Genomic DNA, 20,785 nt, shown 5'->3' with positions numbered 1-20,785 from the left:
CATATCATAAAAGTAGATATAATAATTTTTATTCTTTCTTACTTTCTTGTCTCTACATGTAAGATAACACATGGACCATCAAACATTTTAGCCCCCTTCCGTGCCCAACTTTCTCTCAGACCCGAAAATGAAAGACCTCTTCTAATGGCAGAAGAAGCACACAACAGCAACTCCATGAATGCCCTGCCAAAGGTTCTCGTTCTGGGTCCCCCAACGTGCTTCATAACCCTCCAACCTCTCTACTCTCACAAGTTCCATTTCCTCAACCCCCACACCTCAAGCCTTTCACTGCAACACTTCCTCCACCACCACCACCACCACCCTTCCTCCGTCTCCGCCGTTCTCTGCGGTGCATCCTACTCCGTCACCGCCAACGTCCTCTGCCTCCTGCCCGCGCTCCGCCTCATCGTCACCACCAGCGCCGGAACCGACCACATCGACCTCGCCGAGTGCCGCCGCCGCGGAATCCAGGTCGCCGGCGCCGGAGAGCTGTTCTCCGAGGACGTCGCCGATATGGCCGTCGCCCTGCTCACTGACGTTATGAGGAAAATTTCGGCGGCGGATCGGTATTTGAGGACTCAGCAGAATCACGACACTACGCCTTGGGATTTTTTCACATTCGGCTCCAAGGTTTGTGCTTTTTATTTTTAATTACTATTTTTTAAGTGATATCTAATTTGATTTATAATTGTTTGATATATAGTCTGTTTTTTTTTTTTTGTTTTTTTTTATTTTATAGATTGTGAGTCTGTATAAAAAGTTAAACTCTATGAATATTAAATATTATGTTTTATAAAACTTTTTATCTTTAATGTTTTATCTACTGTGGTGGAAATGCTGGCTAGAATTTTCAAAAAGAAATGATTATATATATATATATATATATGATGCCACTGAGTAAATTTGAGATTTGATATTTACTCAATTATGAAAGGCATACGCCAACTATGTTGGTAACTGGTATGAAGTTTGTAAAAAAATAATTGTAGCTACGATTGCATGACAAAAATATTTTTGAGAAGACAGGCTCAAATCATAGTGTCGGCTAAAACTTGAATTTTTTGTAATTTTTGTCCACACTATGATTTTGCAATTTCTAGCTGAAATTCAAGTGCACATTTTGAATTTTTGATATAGATTACATGTTTATTTTATTATAATCAATCTTATTTAACTTGAATAAAATTATCATGAAAAACAATAAATGTATTTTGTGTCTGATGTGATCTTATTATTACTAATTTTAAAGTGAGTTTATGTTTTGTGAGCTACATTTAGTATATACATTTGGATTAATTACATTTTAGTTTCTTAATTTTTTTTGAAATATGATTTTTACTTAGCTTTATTTTATTAAGGATTTTAATCCCTAAACTTTTATTTGATCGATTAATGTTTTTAAATTTTTTAAAATTTCAATTTTTAGTCTCTAAACAGAAGTTTAAACTCATTATTTATATTTATTTAATGAGATTTTAAAAATTAAAAATTTCAAAAATTTAAGGATTAAAAACTTTAATATAAAAAAGTTGAAAGATTTTAACCAGTCAAACTTTTGTTTAGAGACTAAATCAAATTCTAAAAACATTTAAGGACTAAAAACTTAATTAATCCAATAAATTTCCATCTATTAAAAGTGATAAGCGGGAAAATGCTTATTCTTACGTTAAAGTAAAGTTGTTTTTTTAAGGGACAACTCAAAGGTAGGTACATTATACCCTTGAATAATGCATTAAACCATCGCAAAAGAATTTAAAAAATGCATGAACAGTGGTATTTATTGGAGGGGAGGGGGTTGAGGGAATTTCAATAGTACACAAACTATTTGAAGCTTCATTCATATAAGGAATAAAGGATTGTTGTTTCAGTTAGCAGGTAAGCGAGTTGGGATTATTGGACTGGGAAGCATTGGCATGGAAGTGGCCAAGAGGTTGGAGTCTTTTGGTTGCATTATCTTATACAACTCTAAGCATAAAAAAGCTTCAGTTTCGTATCCTTTCTATTCTAGCATGGTGGATCTTGCAACTACTTGCGACGCTCTTGTGTTATGTTGCGCACTAAATGAGCAAACAAAGCACATAATTAACAGGGAAGTCATGTTGGCATTGGGAAAACAAGGATTTATTGTCAATGTTGGAAGAGGGGGTCTTATTGATGAAAAGGAATTGGTCAAGTGTTTGATGGAAGGTGAAATTGGAGGTGCTGGTTTGGATGTGTTTGAGAACGAGCCTCATGTTCCCAAAGAACTCCTTGCAATGAATAATGTGGTTTTATCTCCACATTCTGCTGCTTTTACTGTGGAATCTATGATGAATTTGTGTGAACTTATGGGAGGCAATTTAGAAGCCTTCTTCTTAAATAAGCCCCTAATTACTCCTGTAATGTTGCCTCAATAACTTGTTCTTTTGATAACCTAGTATCGTACGTGTGGTACAATTTTATGACATTCCTGCAATGATTCTGATTAAGTTTTAAATGAATTTGTTCTATTCCAAAAACCATCTCTGCAAAGTGCCTTGGCAAGTGTATTTCAAACTCTGTTTTGATCAAGGGAAGGAAATAAAGCAAGCTCTATTTGATCAGTTTTTAAGCTCATTTTTATATGGAAACTCTATTGTGCCGTTACTCTGTTGCTCATCTTCCTATTCTAGTTATATCATGGTTGTCTCCAATAATAGTTACAAAAGTTATTGATAACAATGGCTGGACGATAGTAATCTGAAACCAAATTTAATTGTTGGCAACAAAACTAATATTGACAAATAAAATATCAATTTGCAACCACATTTATGTATTTTTAATTAAAAATATATATATATCAAGAGAGTCTAACTTAATTAATTGAATAAAATACATGAATTTGTTATAAATTTCTTACTATTTATTTTCAATTTTTATGTTTAAAAAATATAAATAAATACACCGACAATGCTTTTGTTGCTAATTATTTTTTAATATTTCACTTTTTGATTCTCTTGCAGTATGATGAAAGTAGTGTGCTTCAACATGCATAAAAAGCTGTTGTTCTAGCAAATATGGTTTATTTAGAAACCTTATACCTTGTTTCGTTTTTAATATATTATACTTTAGATTTTTGCAACATGTTTTAAGGAAAGTAAGTATTCAAGATTTCACATTGACTACAATATGATAGAAATTCGTTTTTAATATATTATATTTTAGATTACTGCAACATATTTTAATGAAAGTAAGTCTTTAAGATTTCACATTGATTAACAATATGATAAAAATGAATTTATCTAGAAATCTGATTCCTGGTTTCCTTTTTAATATATTATACTTTAGATTCTTGTAACATGTCTTGATAAAAGTAAGTATTCAAGATTTCTCATTCATCAACAATATGATAAAAATAATTTTATTTAGAAACCTTTATACCATATTTTGTTTTTAATATATTATAGTTTAGATTCTTGCAGCATGTTTTAATGAAAATAAGTATTTAAGATTTCACATAAATTAGTAATATGATAAAATTAAATTTTTTAGAGTTGTATTAGATTCAAATTTAAAATTCTAAGATGATAACTATTAGATTTTATCCAGAGATGAAACCAAGAAAAATTGTTAGGTGGGAGGCGGACAAAAATTTGCCACATAATAAATAAAATTAATAATGACTAATTTTTACTCTTAAATTTTATAACTACTTTTGATTGGACTAAATTTTTCAATGTAATTATAAGTCATTGAATAATAATAAATAAAGAATTGAAGAAATTTTCATTGGAGAACAGTAGAAATTTATAAATCATTTTTCAATGTAATTATGATTCCCCTTTAAGTTAAATTATCCCATGATTCTCCATTTCTCCTCCACACATGGTCGAGTTGGGACTCTAGTGGTGCTAAAGTCGAACTTAATCACTCTGTTTCTCTCGTTACCGTTCTCTATCTATGCCCATCTCTTCAGGTAAGCAATAATTTCTGTTTGTTGTTTATATGTCGTTTTACACCACTTTCTGCTCTCATACTCGTTCATCGATGGGTATAAATTAGTGTGTTGAAATTGCAAAACAGAAAATGAAAAACTGGTGTTGTGAATTGAGGCATCGTAAATTGACTCTTTAAGTTGTCCTCAATGACCAAACTTAAGGCCACTCCTATTCTTCTATTCTGTTATTAAAATTGTCGGAGTATTTCTTTGTGGTTATTGTAATATTCTCATTTTATCTCTTAATTAGAGAGACAACTCCATGGCCATGAGTTTCTTGTCAGCATATAGAATACAATGGTGCTTAATATCATATTGCTAAATTTTGGATAGCTTTAGTTTTACCATGTTTGCTACTTTTGTTAGTTTTGTAAACACTACTATCAATAACTATTCCATCAGTCTGAAATAAAACATCCCCCCATAACATGTTTTGAAAACAAAAAAAAATGTAACGTTAGCCTTTACATGGTGAAAATACGTTAGTTTGATTGTGTTTTTTGGTTATTATAGCCTGTTAGGTTTCACATCTAGGATGTGATTTTAAAAGAGCTAGCTTCCACATTCTAAATGTTATTTCTTACTTCTAGTTTGTTAGGAATAGTTGTTAATTGTCATAAGATCTGTAAAGTAAATAGAGCCTAGATAGTCTCATTGTATTTTTTTTTTCAAATCAATCAATTGCACAATGAGTTACTTTTGTGGAACTCCTTTGCCATTCTCTAAGCTCCATGTCTGACCACAAGGTGTGATATGCATCTCAAAATTCTGATACTATTAGAATAAAATTGAAAGGAAGAATAAATATTTGGAGTGTTTGATGGTACCATTTTACTGGAACTCAATCATCAAAGGCAATGGCAAACAAACAGCACAACCACAATGATAACAACAAGGAGCTTCAACCACTCCTTGTGCTTGGTCCTCCTTTCATGTTCCCAACCTTTGAAGCTCAAAACCTTCACAACTACCGTTTCCTCAATGCCTTTTCCTCCCAAATCCCTCTCCACCAATTCCTCGCCGAGCAAAACGTTGACCCTTCATCCATTCAAGCCATACTCTGCAGCCCTCGCCAGAAGATCTCCGCAGACGCCATCCGGCTCCTCCCATCACTCAGCCTCATTGTGACCACTAGTAATGGAACCCGCCACATAGACTTGGCTGAGTGCAGCTACCGTGGCATTCAGGTTGCCTCTATTCCAGGAGATCAATTAGCCGTGGATGTTGCTGACATGACTGTGGGGTTGTTGATTGATGTCATGTGGAACATTTCTGCAGCTGATCGACATCTTAGGAAATGGGGTCCTTCTAAGCCCTGCAATCTTTCTTCTGGTTCCAAGGTATCACTCATTTTTCTGCATTATGTGCATGTTCTTTTCATATTATTGTGCACATGTTTCTGATGTTCTATTTTGATGAATATTTTTTATAAGACAAGTATTAGTAATACCCTTACCAACACACTTTTTCTAACACATTCAACTAGGTAAAAAGGTTCTCTCAGGTGGAAAAAACTTAGATTCTCAAGTGTTATGATCTCATGAGTGGAAATGTCACTAGAGAGGATTCATTCCCCACTACATTATTAGTTTTAAATTTATTCAAAACTAAAAAATCATGAGTTACACCATTAAATAGGTAGTGTAACCTACACAATTTTGTGATTGTCAATAAAGAATAAGTAGTGAGTTGCTAACATTTCTCTTTTAATAATTTCAACTAAAATAAACTGTGTTAAGAGATGTTTTGTGGGTAGAGGATAATCAATATATTTGTTTTCCATATATGACAGTAGTGTTGATTAGAATTGACAATTAAAACATCAAATTCTGGAGCATGATTGATAACTGGCACTCAGCTTTGAGTTTCAGCTAGAAGGCAAGCGAGTAGGCATTGTTGGATTGGGAAAAATTGGCAGAGAAGTTGCTAAAAGGCTGGAGGCCTTCGGCTGCAGAATTATGTACAATTCAAGAAACCAGAAGCCATTTGTCTCGTACCCTTTTTACTCTAATGTTGTTGAGCTTGCTGGTAATAGTGATGTCCTTGTGCTTTCTTGCTCATTAAATGAGCAAACAAGGCACATAGTCAAAAGGGAAGTGATGTTGGCATTGGGGAAAGAAGGAGTTATTGTGAATATTGGACGTGGAGATCTAATTGATGAAAAGGAATTGGTGAGATGTTTGATGGAAGGGGAGATAAAGGGTGCTGGCTTGGATGTGTTTGAGAATGAGCCTAATGTTCCCAAAGAGCTCTTTCCTTTGGATAATGTTGTCCTTTCACCTCATGCTGCTTCATTGACTTCACATCGTATATATGATGTTTGTGAACGTGTAGCAGAGTGTCTTGAAGCATTCTTTTCAAGTAAACTACCGGAGTACCCTGGTCTTGGATGACTAAATTCATCTTTAAGGGCATTTGTATGAGACTGAGTTATGATCTTCTTCTCTCTCTCTCCTTTATCTATATTTATTTCACAAGTAGTTAACCATGTTAAGAAGTAATTAAAATGTCTAATAAAAGTTAATTACTTGTGAATCAAAATTAATCATATTTATATATTTGGACATGGGATGTACATTTGAAAAATGTACAACTATCAATATTCTATTATCTATTACACTTATCACTTTTTCTTTTTTGTACCTTTTTTATTCTTTTATTCTCTTTATCTCTCTCCATTTTCCATCCCAATCCCACCCAAAAATGGGGTGATGAATATCAGGACTCCCTAAGCAAATGCGAGAGTGGAGTGATTTTATGTAATATAATTTACAAAATGTGGATTATTTAAATGTAAAATACAAAATTTGAATAGATTAAGTTGCAAATAATTACTATTTTGTAAATTCCTTTTAATAAAATTTATGGAATGTAGTTTAAAAATTATTTTCATGATATTTCATAAATAAATTGGGAATATCTCAATCTTCCGTTTCTTTCACAATCAAACGCACATACATATCCTCTGTAATGTAGGGGTCAAACAATAGTTTATCTACAACGATGAACAGATCTAGTTTTTATATATTAATTCAGAACACATCTTTTTAATTGTTTATTATATATAATATATAATTTAAATTAAATTTACATCTCAATGATTCTCCTCCGCACTTGGTCGAGTTGGGAATGTTGTGATGCTAATTCAAACCCAATCACTCTCCTTCTCTCCCTACCTTTCTCCGTCTATGCCAATCTCTTCCGGTAAGCAATTAATTCTGTTTGGTTTAGATGCAACTTTTGTTATTAAGGACGTTACATGCATCAAACTTTACTTCATTGTTTGAAAATGTTAGTGCGTGAACCGTTTGAGAAAATGTCCAGCTGGGAACTTCTGCATTGTTTGGATATGGTTTTTCAACTTTTTTAGCTCTCATACATATTTCCTCAAGGGTATTAAATTTTATTCCAGTTTTTGCCAACTCATTCATGGAATGTGGATGTGTATTACATATACATGGCGTGTTAAAATCTGAAAACAGAAAATGGAAAAAATATGTTTTTGATGAAATGGGGCTTCGTGAATTGTCCCAAACTGACCTTAACAATGCTATGCTATCATAAAAAATTCCACTAGTCTGAAATAAAATAAATCCCCATAATGTGTTTTTGGAAAAAGGAAGAAAATAAAGTGAAGTTAAGCTTTTATGAAAATACATTAGTTGGACAGTGATTTGTTTTTAGAATAATAAAATTGTAAGGAATAATAAATATTTCGGTAGTCTTTGACAGTACCAGTTTCCTGGATCTCAGTCAATAATGGCTATGGCAGAAAAACACAACCACATTGATAATAAGGAGATTCAACCACTCCTTGTGTTTGGTCCTCCATTAATCTTCCCAACTTTTGAAGCTCGAAACTTTCACAAATACCGATTCCTCAAAGCTTTCTCCTCACAACTCCCTCTCCACCAATTCCTCACCGAGCAAAATGTTGACCCTTCATCCATTCAAGCCATACTCTGCAGCCCTTCACAGCAGGTCTCTACAGATGTCATCCAGCTCCTCCCATCGCTCTGCGTCATTGTGACCAGCAGTGCTGGAACCGACCACATAGACTTGGTTGAGTGTAGCCACCATGGTATTCAGGTTGTCTCTGTTCCAGGAGATCAAGCCAAGGATGTTGCTGACATGGCTGTGGGGTTGTTGATTGATGTGTTGTGGAAAATTTCTGCCGCTGATCGACATGTTAGGAAATGGGGTCCTTCTATGCACCGGAACCTTTCTTTTGGTTCCAAGGTACTTCTCATTCTTCTAATTTATATGCATGTTCTTTTCATGTTATGGTAATATGGTCTATGTATATTGTGCAAATGTTTCTGATGTTCTATTTCTATTTGGATGAAGGTTTTAAATAAGAGGAGTGCTAATAACACATTCTTTAACACAATTCTTCTAATACATCTTCTATTGGTAAATATTTATTGGAAAGTACAAAATCTTGAATGGGCAATCATTAAATAGGGAGTAAGACCTACTCAATTTTGTGATTTCTAATAAATTTCAATCAACAATAAAGAGTGTTGTTATCATTTCTTTTTCAATAATAGCATCTCTAATAAAGTGTGTGCGTGTGGTGGGATCTTGTTTTGATGATAGAGGACAATCAATACATTTGTTTACCTTATATGACTGTAGTACTCAATAGAACTGACAAATAGAACATAAGATTCGGTAGCTTGAATGGTAACCAGTAATCAGCTTTGTGTTTCAGCTTAAAGGCAAGCGAGTAGGGATTGTTGGATTGGGAAAAATTGGCAAAGAAGTTGCTAAAAGGCTTGAGCCCTTTGGTTGCAGAATTATGTACCATTCGAGAAACCAGAAGCCATTTATCTCGTACCCTTTTTATTCTAAAGTTGTTGAGCTTGCTGGTAATAGTGATGTCCTTGTGCTTTGTTGCCCACTTAACGAGCAATCAAGGCACTTAATCAACAGGGAAGTGATGTTGGCATTGGGGAAAGATGGAGCTATTGTCAACGTTGGACGTGGAGCTCTAATTGATGAAAAGGAATTGGTGCGGTGTTTGATGGAAGATGAGATAAGGGGTGCTGGCTTGGATGTGTTTGAGAATGAGCCTAATGTTCCCAACGAGCTCTTTCCATTGGATAATGTGGTCCTCTCCCCACATGCTGCTTCATTGACTTCAGATGGTTTCACTGAAGTATGTGAACTTGCAGCTGAGGCTCTAGAATTGTTCTTTTCAAGTAAATTACCAAGTATTCGATTGTTGGATGGCTAAATTCATGTTATTCTATTTTAGAGTTTTTCTTTCCATTTCCATTACCTATAAACTAAAAATATGTCTTACCCATATTTTATTTTTTTGGCAAAATCACTTTATATTAATAGTTATGAGTGTACTTCTTACCAAACATAGAAGTTAGCAGCCAACAAAATTCAGTGTCCCATTTCTTTTGATAACTCTATAACTACAACAATTGATGTCATCTACTTGTGCATTTGAGAGACACTCTTGTCATGCATGCATAATAGTGAAGTTTGTGGCTTTCAAAGAAAGCTCAACTGATGTGTGAGATACATGTAAGCTACAAAAGCTGTAGTCCTACTTTTCTTGCCTTAATGAAACTGATTTGTTTCTGCATGCATTATGCTCATCTAGTGGAAGATGTTATAATACTCCAAGGCTTTGACTGAAATAAACTTGTGGTCAAACTAGCTTATAAGCTAACCATTTTGAGCTTGTTTGGATATTTTTTCTTTGTCAACATTTTCCATCTCAAATGAGCTTGAACATCGAAGAATCAAACTTATTTAGACAACAAGTCAATGCTAGTCAAGATGATTTCACACCAGCCTAAAGTTAAAGGACCAAAAGTTAAATTTTGAGGCAGAGGAAAACCTTCTTGGCTTAACCAACTTCCCAAGTTTTGCAAAGGTACTCATCCTAAAATCACAAAAGTCATCACCTTTACGTGTTGGTGTAACTGTAACTCCATATATCTTAGGGCACTTATTGTCCATGGCCTAAAAAAAAGGAACAACATCATGTTGGTGCAATTGCAAGCCTTAAGCGGCACTCGCTGCTTGGTATCACAAGACCACCTCATTCTTAGGTTGATGACTTTACAAGACAACCCTTTCCAGGATGGTGGGTTCACAAGACCACCTCCTTCCCAAGCTAGTGGGAGAAATATCCTTTCCAACTTTGTTGGTTAACTAGTCTATAGGGGCATTTGCATTGCTCCCTAAATTCGTAAGAGCAAGTGTACAGCTTTTCATGTTGGTCTTATACCGTGGCTGTAAGTATACTAGTTGCCCACCTCATGAGAGCAAATGATACCTGATGCCAACACTTGCATGTGAAGATAAAAGATACCAAGATGAAGAGGCAGCAAAGTTAGACACACATCCGATTTCGTCATTCAAGCAACTTAGGATACATAAAATAGACAACAAGAAATCAAAAAGGTAAAATGCTAATTATTATTTCATTCAATACTAGATGCCAAATATACATTTGAGACTGACATCCCGATCTATAAAAGGAACAAAAAAGTTACAATGTTTGTCAACATCCCAACATTTCAAGTTTTCCTTGACTTAGATCAGGATTAGCAATGGGGGCAAGCCACTGTTGGGAGTAGTAGCCCAACACAGGAATGCCCAAAGGTTAATGTTGACATTTGTGCATAATAAATATCACATTTCAACTTTAACGTTGGCATACATTAGAACACGTTGACATACATAACTTGACACCTCATACTAACATATGCTACCAATTTGAGGGACAATTAGTGAGTTCATTTTTTTTTAAATGTTATGTTCAACTGTAATGACCAACATTACCTTATTGACCCCGCCATCATCATTATCTTCTTTTTCTTCTTTGAATTCTTCTTCCTTCCGAAAACCTAACACTTTCACTTTCAAACTCAACCTTATGAATATCAATTTCAATGTTTTATCGGAATCAAACGTCACCAACAAACTTCACAACCTGGCTTCCAAATTCATTTCTCTCTTGAATTAACCTAGTGGATGAAGAAAATGAAGAAAGTTAAGGAAGAATGAGGTAAGAGAAGAGGGATTTACTAATTTGTGGATTTTTCTTGTTCTTCATTTTGTAGCGATTTTTAACCTCAGAAATCACTCACTCACATAGTCATGAATGAAACCAATGAAAGAATGATACGTAGATTTGGACACCTAACCCTATGTTCGAGCAAAAAAATAACAAAAATTAACTTTTTGAAGAAAAAAAAAACTCAAAATTTTGTAAGGACGAATTTCGAACATTTCAATATTTATAGGAACGAAAAATATATTTTAGTTCTAGGTAAAAAAAATAACATATTTCAATTTTACGAAGATGAAAAACATACCAAAATTTTTGCAAGAACAAATTTCAAATTTTTCAATATTTAGAAGAACGAAAAATATAATTAACATTTTTTTTTATGTATTTGGCCACTCCTAGTAAAACATCTTATTGTTGTCATTGTTGGCAATCTTATTGATTGATATGAGATCTTCAATATCACCGATTATTATTATATTCAGTCACTACAAAACATGATTGCTCATAAATTTGGGAAAATTAATTATATGCGGAAGAATTTTACTTAGGGTCAATATGGTGGAATGAAAGGAAATTAAAAGAAAATAAATTGAGATGAAAATTTTGAATTAAAATAAAATATAAAAATATAAATTTTATCTCATTTTACTATATATTCATTTACCTTCATTTTTGCTTTCTTTCAACTCAAACGAAAGGAGCCTTAATGTAACCGATTCTACCACTGTCAAGGACGAAACCGTATCCAATTGATTCATAAAGACTTAACTTAATATATAAAGTTCAAAATGTAAGATGTAAATCCAACGTGCACTATCTTTTAGGGAACAATGATATTGATATGTATACTTTAAATAATTTTGAGCTTATCTCTAATCATTTATATTTTCCCTTTCTTCTCTTTGACATGTTGAGTTAGGAGGGCTCGTCGTTTCTGCTGTGCTTTTGTTTAAGCCTCGAGTTATACAACCTACGCGATTCATTATGTGTACTCATGATAACAGCCCTTAATAAATTAAGATTAATTTAAATACTTTTTTTTTATGTGACAGTAATCCAATAAAATTATATTTCCATCAAGAGGAATAATGATCAATATATAGGATAACTATTATTATATAATTATGAAAGGGACAAGATTAATTAGCCTTAATTAATTGCATTTTTTCAAATTAAATAACGGTATATTTCCTTTCCTAAGTTTTGGTATTATATATCTCTAATACTTTGGAACGACGTTAAGATATAAGTATATTTTTTTTTACCAATTATGGCATATACATGAATTCTTCTCTTGAATCATGAACAGCTCGATCGGTCTTGCATTGCTAGAAACAAAAGTTTGCTGCTATAGTTAAAGATTAATGGCTTATATTATTTGCATGCAGTGTCCAACTCGTTATTAAAGTGACATTTTGTCGTGTTGGATATGAAAGCAACCAACTGAGTCCAAATGAGTCCAACCCCAGTCGGTGAGTTTTGAATTTGTGTGCGATGATTTTAACATAAGATATTCTTCTTACTGTGCGGTCCTTATCTGATGGAAAATAATTCATTATTAATTAATTGCATCCTACCATGTGAGAGTATTTTGAAATCGCATTAATTACATCATACATGGGTTGATTTGGAGGTTTTGTTTTCAAGTTGGAGCATATATATATATATATATATATATATATATATATATATATATATATATTCACTACTACGAAATAAATTTCAGACAACATCAATTAATATATAGGTTTTTATATAGTTTGTAGTATATGGGTCATAATTGATCTTATCTACGAGGTATAGGAACCTTTACGTAATTAATTTCTCACTTCAATTAGTATTGCGTGCAGAAAAAAACATAATAACATGAATAAATCAACACACACAAGTAACTTCTTGTTTGCGAGAACAAACGTTTAATTTACATGCCATAAATTTATGGACTCATACAATTTTTTGGATAAGCATTTGGACTGATTCAAGACTTATATGAAATCATTGAAATACAACGCGACAGTGAAATATTCTTTAAAAGTAAAATCATAAAATATGAATTGGAATGTGATTAGAAAAAATGTGAACATGATTCTTTTGGATAATTCATACTAAAAATCAATTCCTCACGAGTTTGGAAAATAAAAAAATTTCAGTTTTATGCTGATGGTGCGTGACAAACATATACACACACGTCTATGATTAGTATGGACCGATTGGAGGTGATTGCTCTAACTGATTGAAATAAGAGGGAACATTTTTTGTCCCTAACATTCAAATTTGCTAAAGGAAGAAAACATTGGGAATTGATTTAGTTTTTCATTATTTGGACTATCTGATTCGATTGAGATTATTTTTAAAGGTATATTATACCTGACCCTTAATGAGTGATTTCTTAGGTAATGTTTGGTGAGTCAGTGAGTGGATGGGTCAGAACAGAACACTCTATTTTCTGTTTTGTTTACTTTGGTTCTACTCTTGCTAGCATGAAACTAAAATATATCGCTTTTGAGTCTTAATTATACTTTATTTTGCTTTTTTTCTCTCTCAAAACGCATAATCTTCTATGCAGTTTCAAATTATCTAGAAAATAAAATATAATTTGATGTTAATAACTTGTATAGCTTTGTTTAGTAAAAATTACACTTTAGATCCTAGCATACTTTATTTCTCTATAGAATTCATTAATTAAAAGGAAATTCCATTGAATTTTGTTAGAAACTTTGAATTCCAAATATTTTTTAAAAAAGAAATTCAAAATAAAACTATTAAGTCCCCAAAAGAAGTTGACAGCTACGTCAATATATGATTGGATAAATTGCTTGCATGACATGCCAGCATTGTCCGTCAATTGGCTGTATATGCATTTGGAGCATGTTGAATTAAGAGTCAATTAAATTAATTAATGTTTTTGGACATTTCAAATAAAAAAATCATATAATTCTGATGACAGAAAATGCAATGCAGTTTATTATTAATTAATTAAAAGTTCTACATACATGCATATCACATAACTACAACATAGTTCAAGACAACTAATAATGCATAAGTAGTGACAACATCGAATAACTTCACTACACAAATCAACTCTCTTTATTCCAAAGAATATGGCCTCAGTTCTTCTTCCATTTGCACCATATAGGATTCTCCCAACACTAACACCACAACTAATTACTGATGATTAGCCCTTCCCTTTTTGATGTTTCTGTTATCTTTTTCTTCACAAGTCGACCCACCAAAAGCACCCTCTTTTTCACTTTATATGATGTCATATCTTCCTCATTCAAGCAGATGCAAGTTAAAGCTCAGTTTATAGATTTTGTTGGCCATGGAACATTTGTGGGGGCACCCCTGTTCGGATTGTTTTTTTCTAGTAGCCATCTCGAGAAAGCATCAAGTGTTTTTGTGTCAGATCTGTAGTGTTTCTGTGTAAATTCAAGAAGGCTTGGCCATGTGAAATCTGGGTATGTTCTTGAATTTTCGTAGCTGATTAGATCTTTTGGAGGGGTGACCACTTTGTCTCTATTTGGACATAGGAAGAAAGCAAGTGATTTTCTCACAATTTTGTTGTTTACAACTGCTCTATGCAAGCAACTCTTGAACATCCCATTCGATAGAGCCTGAAAGATAAGTCACAACACATTATCATATATTTTTTTCAACTTTTAACACCAAAGCTTAGAAAAAATGCATAACAACTATGGTATGATTGAGAGATAACTATAATTCTAACATGGTATGATATAGTTGACAGATAATTATAATTCTTAAGTTTGTGGTCAATGATCTGATTTTCAAATTTGTGTAATAGAATAGCATATGTTTAAAAAAACTAACTCCTTAAATAAATCACAGTATCATAAAGGATTAGTTCCTGAGTCTCGGTCAGAAGGTCAGACATACTTAAAGTTCATCCAAAAAATAAAAAAGAATGGTTGCATGATATAACTAAGTAAATTCATCTTAATTAGTGAACTTATCATTGATGTATATCAAGTGTTGTAATTAAGTTCATTAGTAGAAGGACATCATAATGGACCTACAAGACATATCAATAATTAATTGAGTGTCGATTATCATGCAAAAAACGACATGTCAACCTTGTAATTATATTATCCATACCATAAATGTGTCGCCAATATTGACAACGAAAGCATCTTCTTTAGGAGCGACAGAGTACCATCTTCCATCAACAAAGACTTGGAGGCCCTCGACTTGATCTTGGTGGAGAATGGTTAGGGATGTAGGGTCACAATGAGGTCCAGTTCCTAAAGCTAACTCAGGTTTTTGGCATGGTGGGTAGTAATTCAACCTCATAACCGACTCATTTCCTTCGAAGAAATCTCTGAAACATTCCCTGCCAACTCCTAGGCTCATCCCCAGAAGCTCCATTATCCCAAGAGAGAGTTTGCTCATGGCTTCACAGTATTCTTGGAACACACTCCTATTGCAAATCAATGGAAACATATATAAAGTACTTCTTTAAGGAAAAAAAATAAGGTCTAATTACTTATTTAATCTCTATAATTGTTTTATGAACTTTATGTTTTAATATCATCTCTTTTATTCCTTATATATACTCTTTTTAATTCCTATAAATTTAGATGGAAGAGACTAAAAGGAATTAAAACGGCATGTACGGGGATTAAACATATCATGTGCAAACATAAAAGATAAAGTTAGTGAAATTGGCCAGGAGAGGGTACATCAATGATTCATCTGTTTTTTTAGTCTATATACGTGTGCTTGATATGTGTGTAGTGTAGATACTAAGAGAGATGAGAAAGGAAAAAAAATGAACAAAGGCAAAGCATAAGGTATGTGTTGCTGCTAATAATTAATTCTAAGTTTTTTAACTTAATGGATTTTCATAAGATTTATCACTGGTTTAGCTTTCATAGCAATTCATATGATTTATTTAAAAACGAAAAAAAGAAGCTTGTGGAAAAGAAGAAAAGTTAATAACAACAATACCCTTAAAATGAGCTTTAATATCGTTTAGAGGTCAGAAACTCAGCAACTGAGTGTGTAAGAAAACTGCATTCTATAAATCTTACCCAAATTGCTTGAAATCTTCCCCCATGACATTAAGGAAATAATCCTCCACAGTTTTTCTGGATTTATCTGCAGAATAATGGAAAGAAAGTGTTTCCTTCCAAGGAAGTTTGGAGGAGAATCTTCCAATGAAGCTATTAGCATAGCCACAATGTTCTCCAATCTTTCTCTGAGCCTTCTGCTTCTGTGAGAGTTGCATGCAGAAGAAATCATCTATGAGCTTATGAGCTTGAGCTATGAGCTTGCTATCAACTCCATGGTTGACAACAAGGAAGAAGCCATGCTTCTTGCATGCCTCACTCAATTCAGCACAAACTGTTGACAAAGCTTGTGGATCTGCTGAGAGAAAGCACTTCAAGTCAATGGGTGGAATTTGGAGTTCTGGTGGTGTTAGGCATGGTTTTTCATGATCAGGCCATATGAACTGGGAGGGTATGTTGGATTGGTTTGGCATCAAAGATCCATCAAAGTGTAGTTTCTGTCCTTCCATGATGTTGTCATGATTTTCTACGGTGTTTTGAGGTGCAATTAGCATTGAAGGATGAGGAACTAGCATGTTTAATTAATTTGAAGTGCACAACAACAGCTAAAGTGTGTGTATTATTTGATGGAATTTTTGTTTGATATGTTGTAAGAGTTGAAATTTGGAAGTTTGAAAGAGTGGTTGGAGGTGTGGAGAGAGAAGGAGGAGAGATCAAAAGAGTGTTAAGAATGAATGGGAATTAGACAAAGGAAGAGGTTAATAAGGGTGGTGAAATAGAGTATTGAGAAAGGCCAAGAGAGGATTCATTGGGGAAGTCGGGGAACAGATATGAGAGAATCTTATTAGTTTGTTTTGCTAGATTGCTATCTTTATCACTCTCCCTTTCTGAAATGTGTCCGTTATATATATGGAGATCATACGTGCCACTATTCACATCATACAAGTGGTTTGCATTAGTGTTTTTTTTTTATTGGTTGGGAGTATTTGGGTCAATAGGAGTGAGTGTCTAAGAGAGAATTGCTGGCATTTCTTTTTTTTTTTTTATGTTAAAGTTGAAAAGCATGATTAATTTTTGTTTTGAAAATTTTAACTGATTATTTTTAATAAATTATCTTTTTCTCAACTACATTTTTATTTAATCAAAGACTTTATTTTAAATATATGAAGTCGATACTGTAAAAATTCTTAAAGGGTTTCCTAGACTATCAATTATAGAAAACCAACAGGATCTTAAAACCTATGATTCTCACAAATAATCAATAAACAATGATGTGTACCTTTCTTCATAGGAAGACTCGTATCTTTCTCCATAGGAACTTCTATCTGGTGTACTTTGATTTCCTTGAAAAATGAGAGAAATAAGATTTCACTTTCTTTGGTCTTTCTTTTCTGTCTCTCTCCGTTCGTGATGACTATGGGTGAGAGAGAACACTTTTCTGGTCAGGAAGGGAACCTTATTTCACGTTAGTAGGTATTAAACCCCTTTTATAACCACTACTCTCATCAAGTAGCAGTTAATTTTAGAAACTTCTCCTATTAAGCCCAATTACAATTTAACTCTTAATCGTTAATTATTTATTTATTAGTCCCTACATAAGTCACATGCCTCTCACATGAGACATTAATTCTTACATTCTCCCACTTGGCTCATGTGACATTAATAAACATTATGTACTAAATAAATAAATAGATTAACTAACATAATGCGCATTAAAAATGACTAAATTGTTCTGTACATTGGGTACATCATAATTTCATGATTAAGAATATGAACCAATTCGAGTCATGGCGGTTGTACATCATCTAATCGATATAGTCCCTTCCATATACTACAAATTAGTCTTCTTCTTAATATGACCATTAGTTAGGAGTACATAATTGGTCCAACATAATGTCTTCATTCAAGACAAAACCTGTTAACATTACTCTAACACAAACATGCATGCTAACATAGAGAACAAGTAATCAGAAACATATCATAATTGAGCTCAGAGTGTCAGCAAAATTACATAAGGTAAATTACACTTAATGATTATCAATAACAATAATGCCCATACTTTCAACATGTTCTATAATGTCTTGGGCAATAATCCCTTATTCAAAGGGTCAACTATCATAAGGTTTGTGCTAATATGTTCTATTGACACTCTTTGTTTCTGAACTTCTTCCTTCACGATAAAGTACCTCAATTTCATATGCTTAGCACCCTTAGAGTACTTGTCGTTCTTACAAAAAATATTGCTGCGGAGTTATCACAATACATTTTCAGCGGCCTAGCAATACTGTCGACAATTCCAAGCCCTGAAATAAAGTTCCGCAGCCAATTAGCCTGAATTGTAGCCTCAAAACATACTACAAATTCAGCTCTCAGATGCAACAACAACTGATGCATACAAAATTACTTTCATTTGTTTTCGTTTCATATCATTTCTAGGACATTGTGTGAGACTAACTCTGTTTCATTTCTAAATTAGAATAGGCGATGTTAAACACCTTTCCATCTTGAATCTCTCTAGCACTTTATCGATATATATACTTTCTGAGATAAGCCTAACAATCCTTGTGATCTATTATGGAATATTTCTATCCCTATCACATAGCTTACCTCACCCATATCTTTCACTTCAAAGTTTCTAGAGAGAAATTTCTTAGTCTCATGAAGAAGACCAAGATCGTTAGCTGCAAGCAAGATATCATCAATATACAGAATTAGAAAATAACCTTACTCCCACTGACCTTCAGATACATACACCGATAAATAGTATTTTCCTTAAATCTAAAGAAAATAATGGTATCATTAAACCTCAAATACCATTGGCGGGAAGCTTGCTTTAAGACTGTATATTGATTTCTTTAGTATGCACACCATGTGTTCATTTCCTTCAACTGAGAACCCCATTGGTCGGTCCATACAAACATTCTTCTCTAAATCTCCATTAAGAAAGACAGTTTTCACATCCATTTGATGTAGCTCCAAGTCATACTGAGCTACTAATGCCATAATAATCCTAAAAGAATCCTTTCGTGAGACGGGTGAAAACGTCTTTTTATAATCAATGCCATCTTTCTGAGTAAATCCCTTAGCAACAAGTCTAGCCTTGTAACGTTCAAGGTTGCCATGAGAGTTACGTTTAGTCTTGAAGACCCACTTACAACCAACTCTCTTACAACCCTTTTGTAATTCTACAAGGTTCCAAACACCATTATGTTCCATGGAATCTATCTCTTCTTTCATGGCATTTAACCGCTTCTCAGAACTATCACAACTTACAACTTGTGAAAACAAAACTGGATCATTATCATTAATGCTTAAGTTTGTTTCTGTTTCATGTAGGTGTACCACATAATCATTCAAAATAACTGGTCTCCTTTTCTATTTGAGACCTTCTTAATGCTACTTCTTGTGGTTCCTCCATAATAGGTTCATTATGCATCATGGGTTCATTATTGTGTTGCTCCTCTTCATTAATTTTGTAGCAATAATTGAAGAAACAATCACCTTACTGTTAGAGGCACAAGCTAAAAGGACTTACACTCTAACTTCTTTAATTTCCATTTCTCGTGGAACTGTACTCCCACTGATTTCATAATTTCCAATAAACCTTGCATTTCCAGTTTTGACAATTCTCATACTATGATTAGAACAATAAAACATACACCCTTTTAACTTTTCTGGATAACCAATGAAATATCCACTGATTGTTCTTGCATCCAATTTTCTTTCTTGCGGATTATAAATCCTTATTTCTGTCTAGCAACCCCAAACATGCAGGTGCCTTATACTAGGTATCCTATTTGTCCACAGTTCAAAAGATGTCTTTGGAACTGCCTTACTAGGAACCCTGTTCAACAAATACATGGTAGTTTTCAAGGCATACATCCACAAAGATACGGGTAAAGTCTAATTGATTAACATACTCCTAACCATATCCATTAAAGTTCTATTACGCCTTTCTGATACACCATTTTGTTGTGGTGTACCGGGAATTGTGTATTGCACACAAATGCACGTTTCTGAACAAGCTTAGCAAATGGACCTGGGTATTGCCCAGTTTCATCATATCTTCCGTAATACTTATCACCTCTATAATATCTAATAATTTTCACATTTATGTCTAATTGCCATTTTACTTCATTGTAGTAAATTTCTAAGGCATCGATTGCCTAAAAAATCTCGGTCAGTAAGTAGACATAATCGTAACGTGAATAATCATCAATAATGGTGATAAGGTATCATTCCTTTCCCAAAGAACTAACATCAAAAGGTCCACAAATATCAGTATGCACAATTTTAAGAAGCTGAGTGCTTCTTGTAGCTCTTTTCTTTGTATGTTTTGCTTGTTTTCCCTTAATACAACCCACACAAATATTTAGATCCATAAAATCTAGATAAGGAAGAATTTCATTCTTTATTAATCTTTCCATCCTTTCTCTAGAAATGTGACCTAAACGTTTATGCCACAAGAAAGCATATCGTTCATTCACTAAACTATGTTTAGTGCCAACATTATGATGCAGAGTCAAAACAGTTTCAGCATACAAACTGTCTAATTTCAATTTATATAAACCATCATAAAGGATACCAGTACCAATGAGATGATTATGCTTAAATAAATTGAAACATTCATTACCAAAATTAAAAGAGTATGTAGTAACATTAAGTTTAGATAATGAAACTAAATTCCTAGATAAATTAGGTACATAAGGAGTTTCCAGTAAATCTAAACGATGTCCAGTGTTGCGTTTTAAACAATAA

General features: G+C 33.4%; 4 protein-coding genes across 11 annotated transcripts; 3 read left to right on the top strand and 1 right to left on the bottom strand.

Moving 5' to 3' along the window:
* The first annotated feature begins 59 nt into the window (after positions 1–59).
* LOC114418522 (glyoxylate/hydroxypyruvate reductase HPR3-like) lies at positions 60–2,582 on the top strand. Its single transcript, XM_028383928.1, has 2 exons — positions 60–630; positions 1,869–2,582. The coding sequence occupies exons 1-2, from the start codon at positions 145–147 to the stop codon at positions 2,394–2,396; spliced, it is 1,014 nt and encodes a 337-aa protein (XP_028239729.1). The 5' UTR covers positions 60–144; the 3' UTR covers positions 2,397–2,582.
* A 1,229-nt stretch (positions 2,583–3,811) lies between these two features.
* LOC114418519 (glyoxylate/hydroxypyruvate reductase HPR3-like) lies at positions 3,812–6,591 on the top strand. 4 transcript variants are annotated; one of them, XM_028383921.1, is made up of 3 exons: positions 3,812–3,934; positions 4,810–5,295; positions 5,827–6,591. In XM_028383921.1, the coding sequence occupies exons 2-3, from the start codon at positions 4,813–4,815 to the stop codon at positions 6,346–6,348; spliced, it is 1,005 nt and encodes a 334-aa protein (XP_028239722.1). In that variant the 5' UTR covers positions 3,812–3,934; positions 4,810–4,812; the 3' UTR covers positions 6,349–6,591. The 4 variants fall into 4 exon arrangements, with proteins under 4 accessions (XP_028239722.1, XP_028239721.1, XP_028239720.1 ...); XM_028383920.1 differs by having other exon boundaries at positions 3,829–3,934; positions 4,751–5,295; XM_028383919.1 differs by having other exon boundaries at positions 3,835–3,934; positions 4,737–5,295.
* LOC114418521 (glyoxylate/hydroxypyruvate reductase HPR3-like) lies at positions 3,847–9,301 on the top strand. 5 transcript variants are annotated; one of them, XM_028383924.1, is made up of 3 exons: positions 3,847–3,934; positions 7,678–8,194; positions 8,670–9,301. In XM_028383924.1, the coding sequence occupies exons 2-3, from the start codon at positions 7,715–7,717 to the stop codon at positions 9,192–9,194; spliced, it is 1,005 nt and encodes a 334-aa protein (XP_028239725.1). In that variant the 5' UTR covers positions 3,847–3,934; positions 7,678–7,714; the 3' UTR covers positions 9,195–9,301. The 5 variants fall into 5 exon arrangements, with proteins under 5 accessions (XP_028239725.1, XP_028239726.1, XP_028239727.1 ...); XM_028383925.1 differs by having other exon boundaries at positions 3,850–3,934; positions 7,688–8,194; XM_028383926.1 differs by lacking the exon at positions 3,847–3,934 and adding an exon at positions 6,711–7,159 and having other exon boundaries at positions 7,709–8,194.
* Positions 9,302–13,935: 4,634 nt separating this feature from the next.
* Positions 13,936–16,884, bottom strand: LOC114418518 (gibberellin 20 oxidase 2-like). The gene is made up of 3 exons (XM_028383917.1): positions 16,049–16,884; positions 15,114–15,435; positions 13,936–14,611 (listed from the first exon to the last, which is right to left on the bottom strand). Exons 1-3 carry the CDS (start codon positions 16,600–16,602, stop codon positions 14,297–14,299), a joined length of 1,191 nt encoding a protein of 396 aa, XP_028239718.1. The 5' UTR covers positions 16,603–16,884; the 3' UTR covers positions 13,936–14,296.
* Between the last annotated feature and the right edge of the window lie 3,901 nt (positions 16,885–20,785).

This window comes from Glycine soja, chromosome 7 (genome assembly GCF_004193775.1).
Source record: "Glycine soja cultivar W05 chromosome 7, ASM419377v2, whole genome shotgun sequence".
In the NCBI taxonomy this organism is placed as follows: Eukaryota; Viridiplantae; Streptophyta; class Magnoliopsida; order Fabales; family Fabaceae; genus Glycine; species Glycine soja.
Note: the sequence above shows the minus strand (reverse complement) of the source record. Positions and strands in the feature narration are given on the sequence as shown.

Excerpts from the sequence above, each read along its gene's own strand:
- LOC114418522 (XM_028383928.1), top strand. The coding sequence starts at position 145 with ATGGCAGAAGAAGCACACAACAGCAACTCCATGAATGCCCTGCCAAAG. Across the intron at positions 631-1,868 it reads TTTTCACATTCGGCTCCAAG|TTAGCAGGTAAGCGAGTTGG; the intron begins GTTTGTGCTTTT and ends TTGTTGTTTCAG.
- LOC114418519 (XM_028383921.1), top strand. The coding sequence starts at position 4,813 with ATGGCAAACAAACAGCACAACCACAATGATAACAACAAGGAGCTTCAA. Across the intron at positions 5,296-5,826 it reads ATCTTTCTTCTGGTTCCAAG|CTAGAAGGCAAGCGAGTAGG; the intron begins GTATCACTCATT and ends TTTGAGTTTCAG.
- LOC114418521 (XM_028383924.1), top strand. The coding sequence starts at position 7,715 with ATGGCTATGGCAGAAAAACACAACCACATTGATAATAAGGAGATTCAA. Across the intron at positions 8,195-8,669 it reads ACCTTTCTTTTGGTTCCAAG|CTTAAAGGCAAGCGAGTAGG; the intron begins GTACTTCTCATT and ends TTTGTGTTTCAG.
- LOC114418518 (XM_028383917.1), bottom strand. The coding sequence starts at position 16,602 with ATGCTAGTTCCTCATCCTTCAATGCTAATTGCACCTCAAAACACCGTA. Across the intron at positions 15,436-16,048 it reads GAAGATTTCAAGCAATTTGG|GAGTGTGTTCCAAGAATACT; the intron begins GTAAGATTTATA and ends GATTTGCAATAG. Across the intron at positions 14,612-15,113 it reads ATATTGGCGACACATTTATG|GCTCTATCGAATGGGATGTT; the intron begins GTATGGATAATA and ends CTTATCTTTCAG.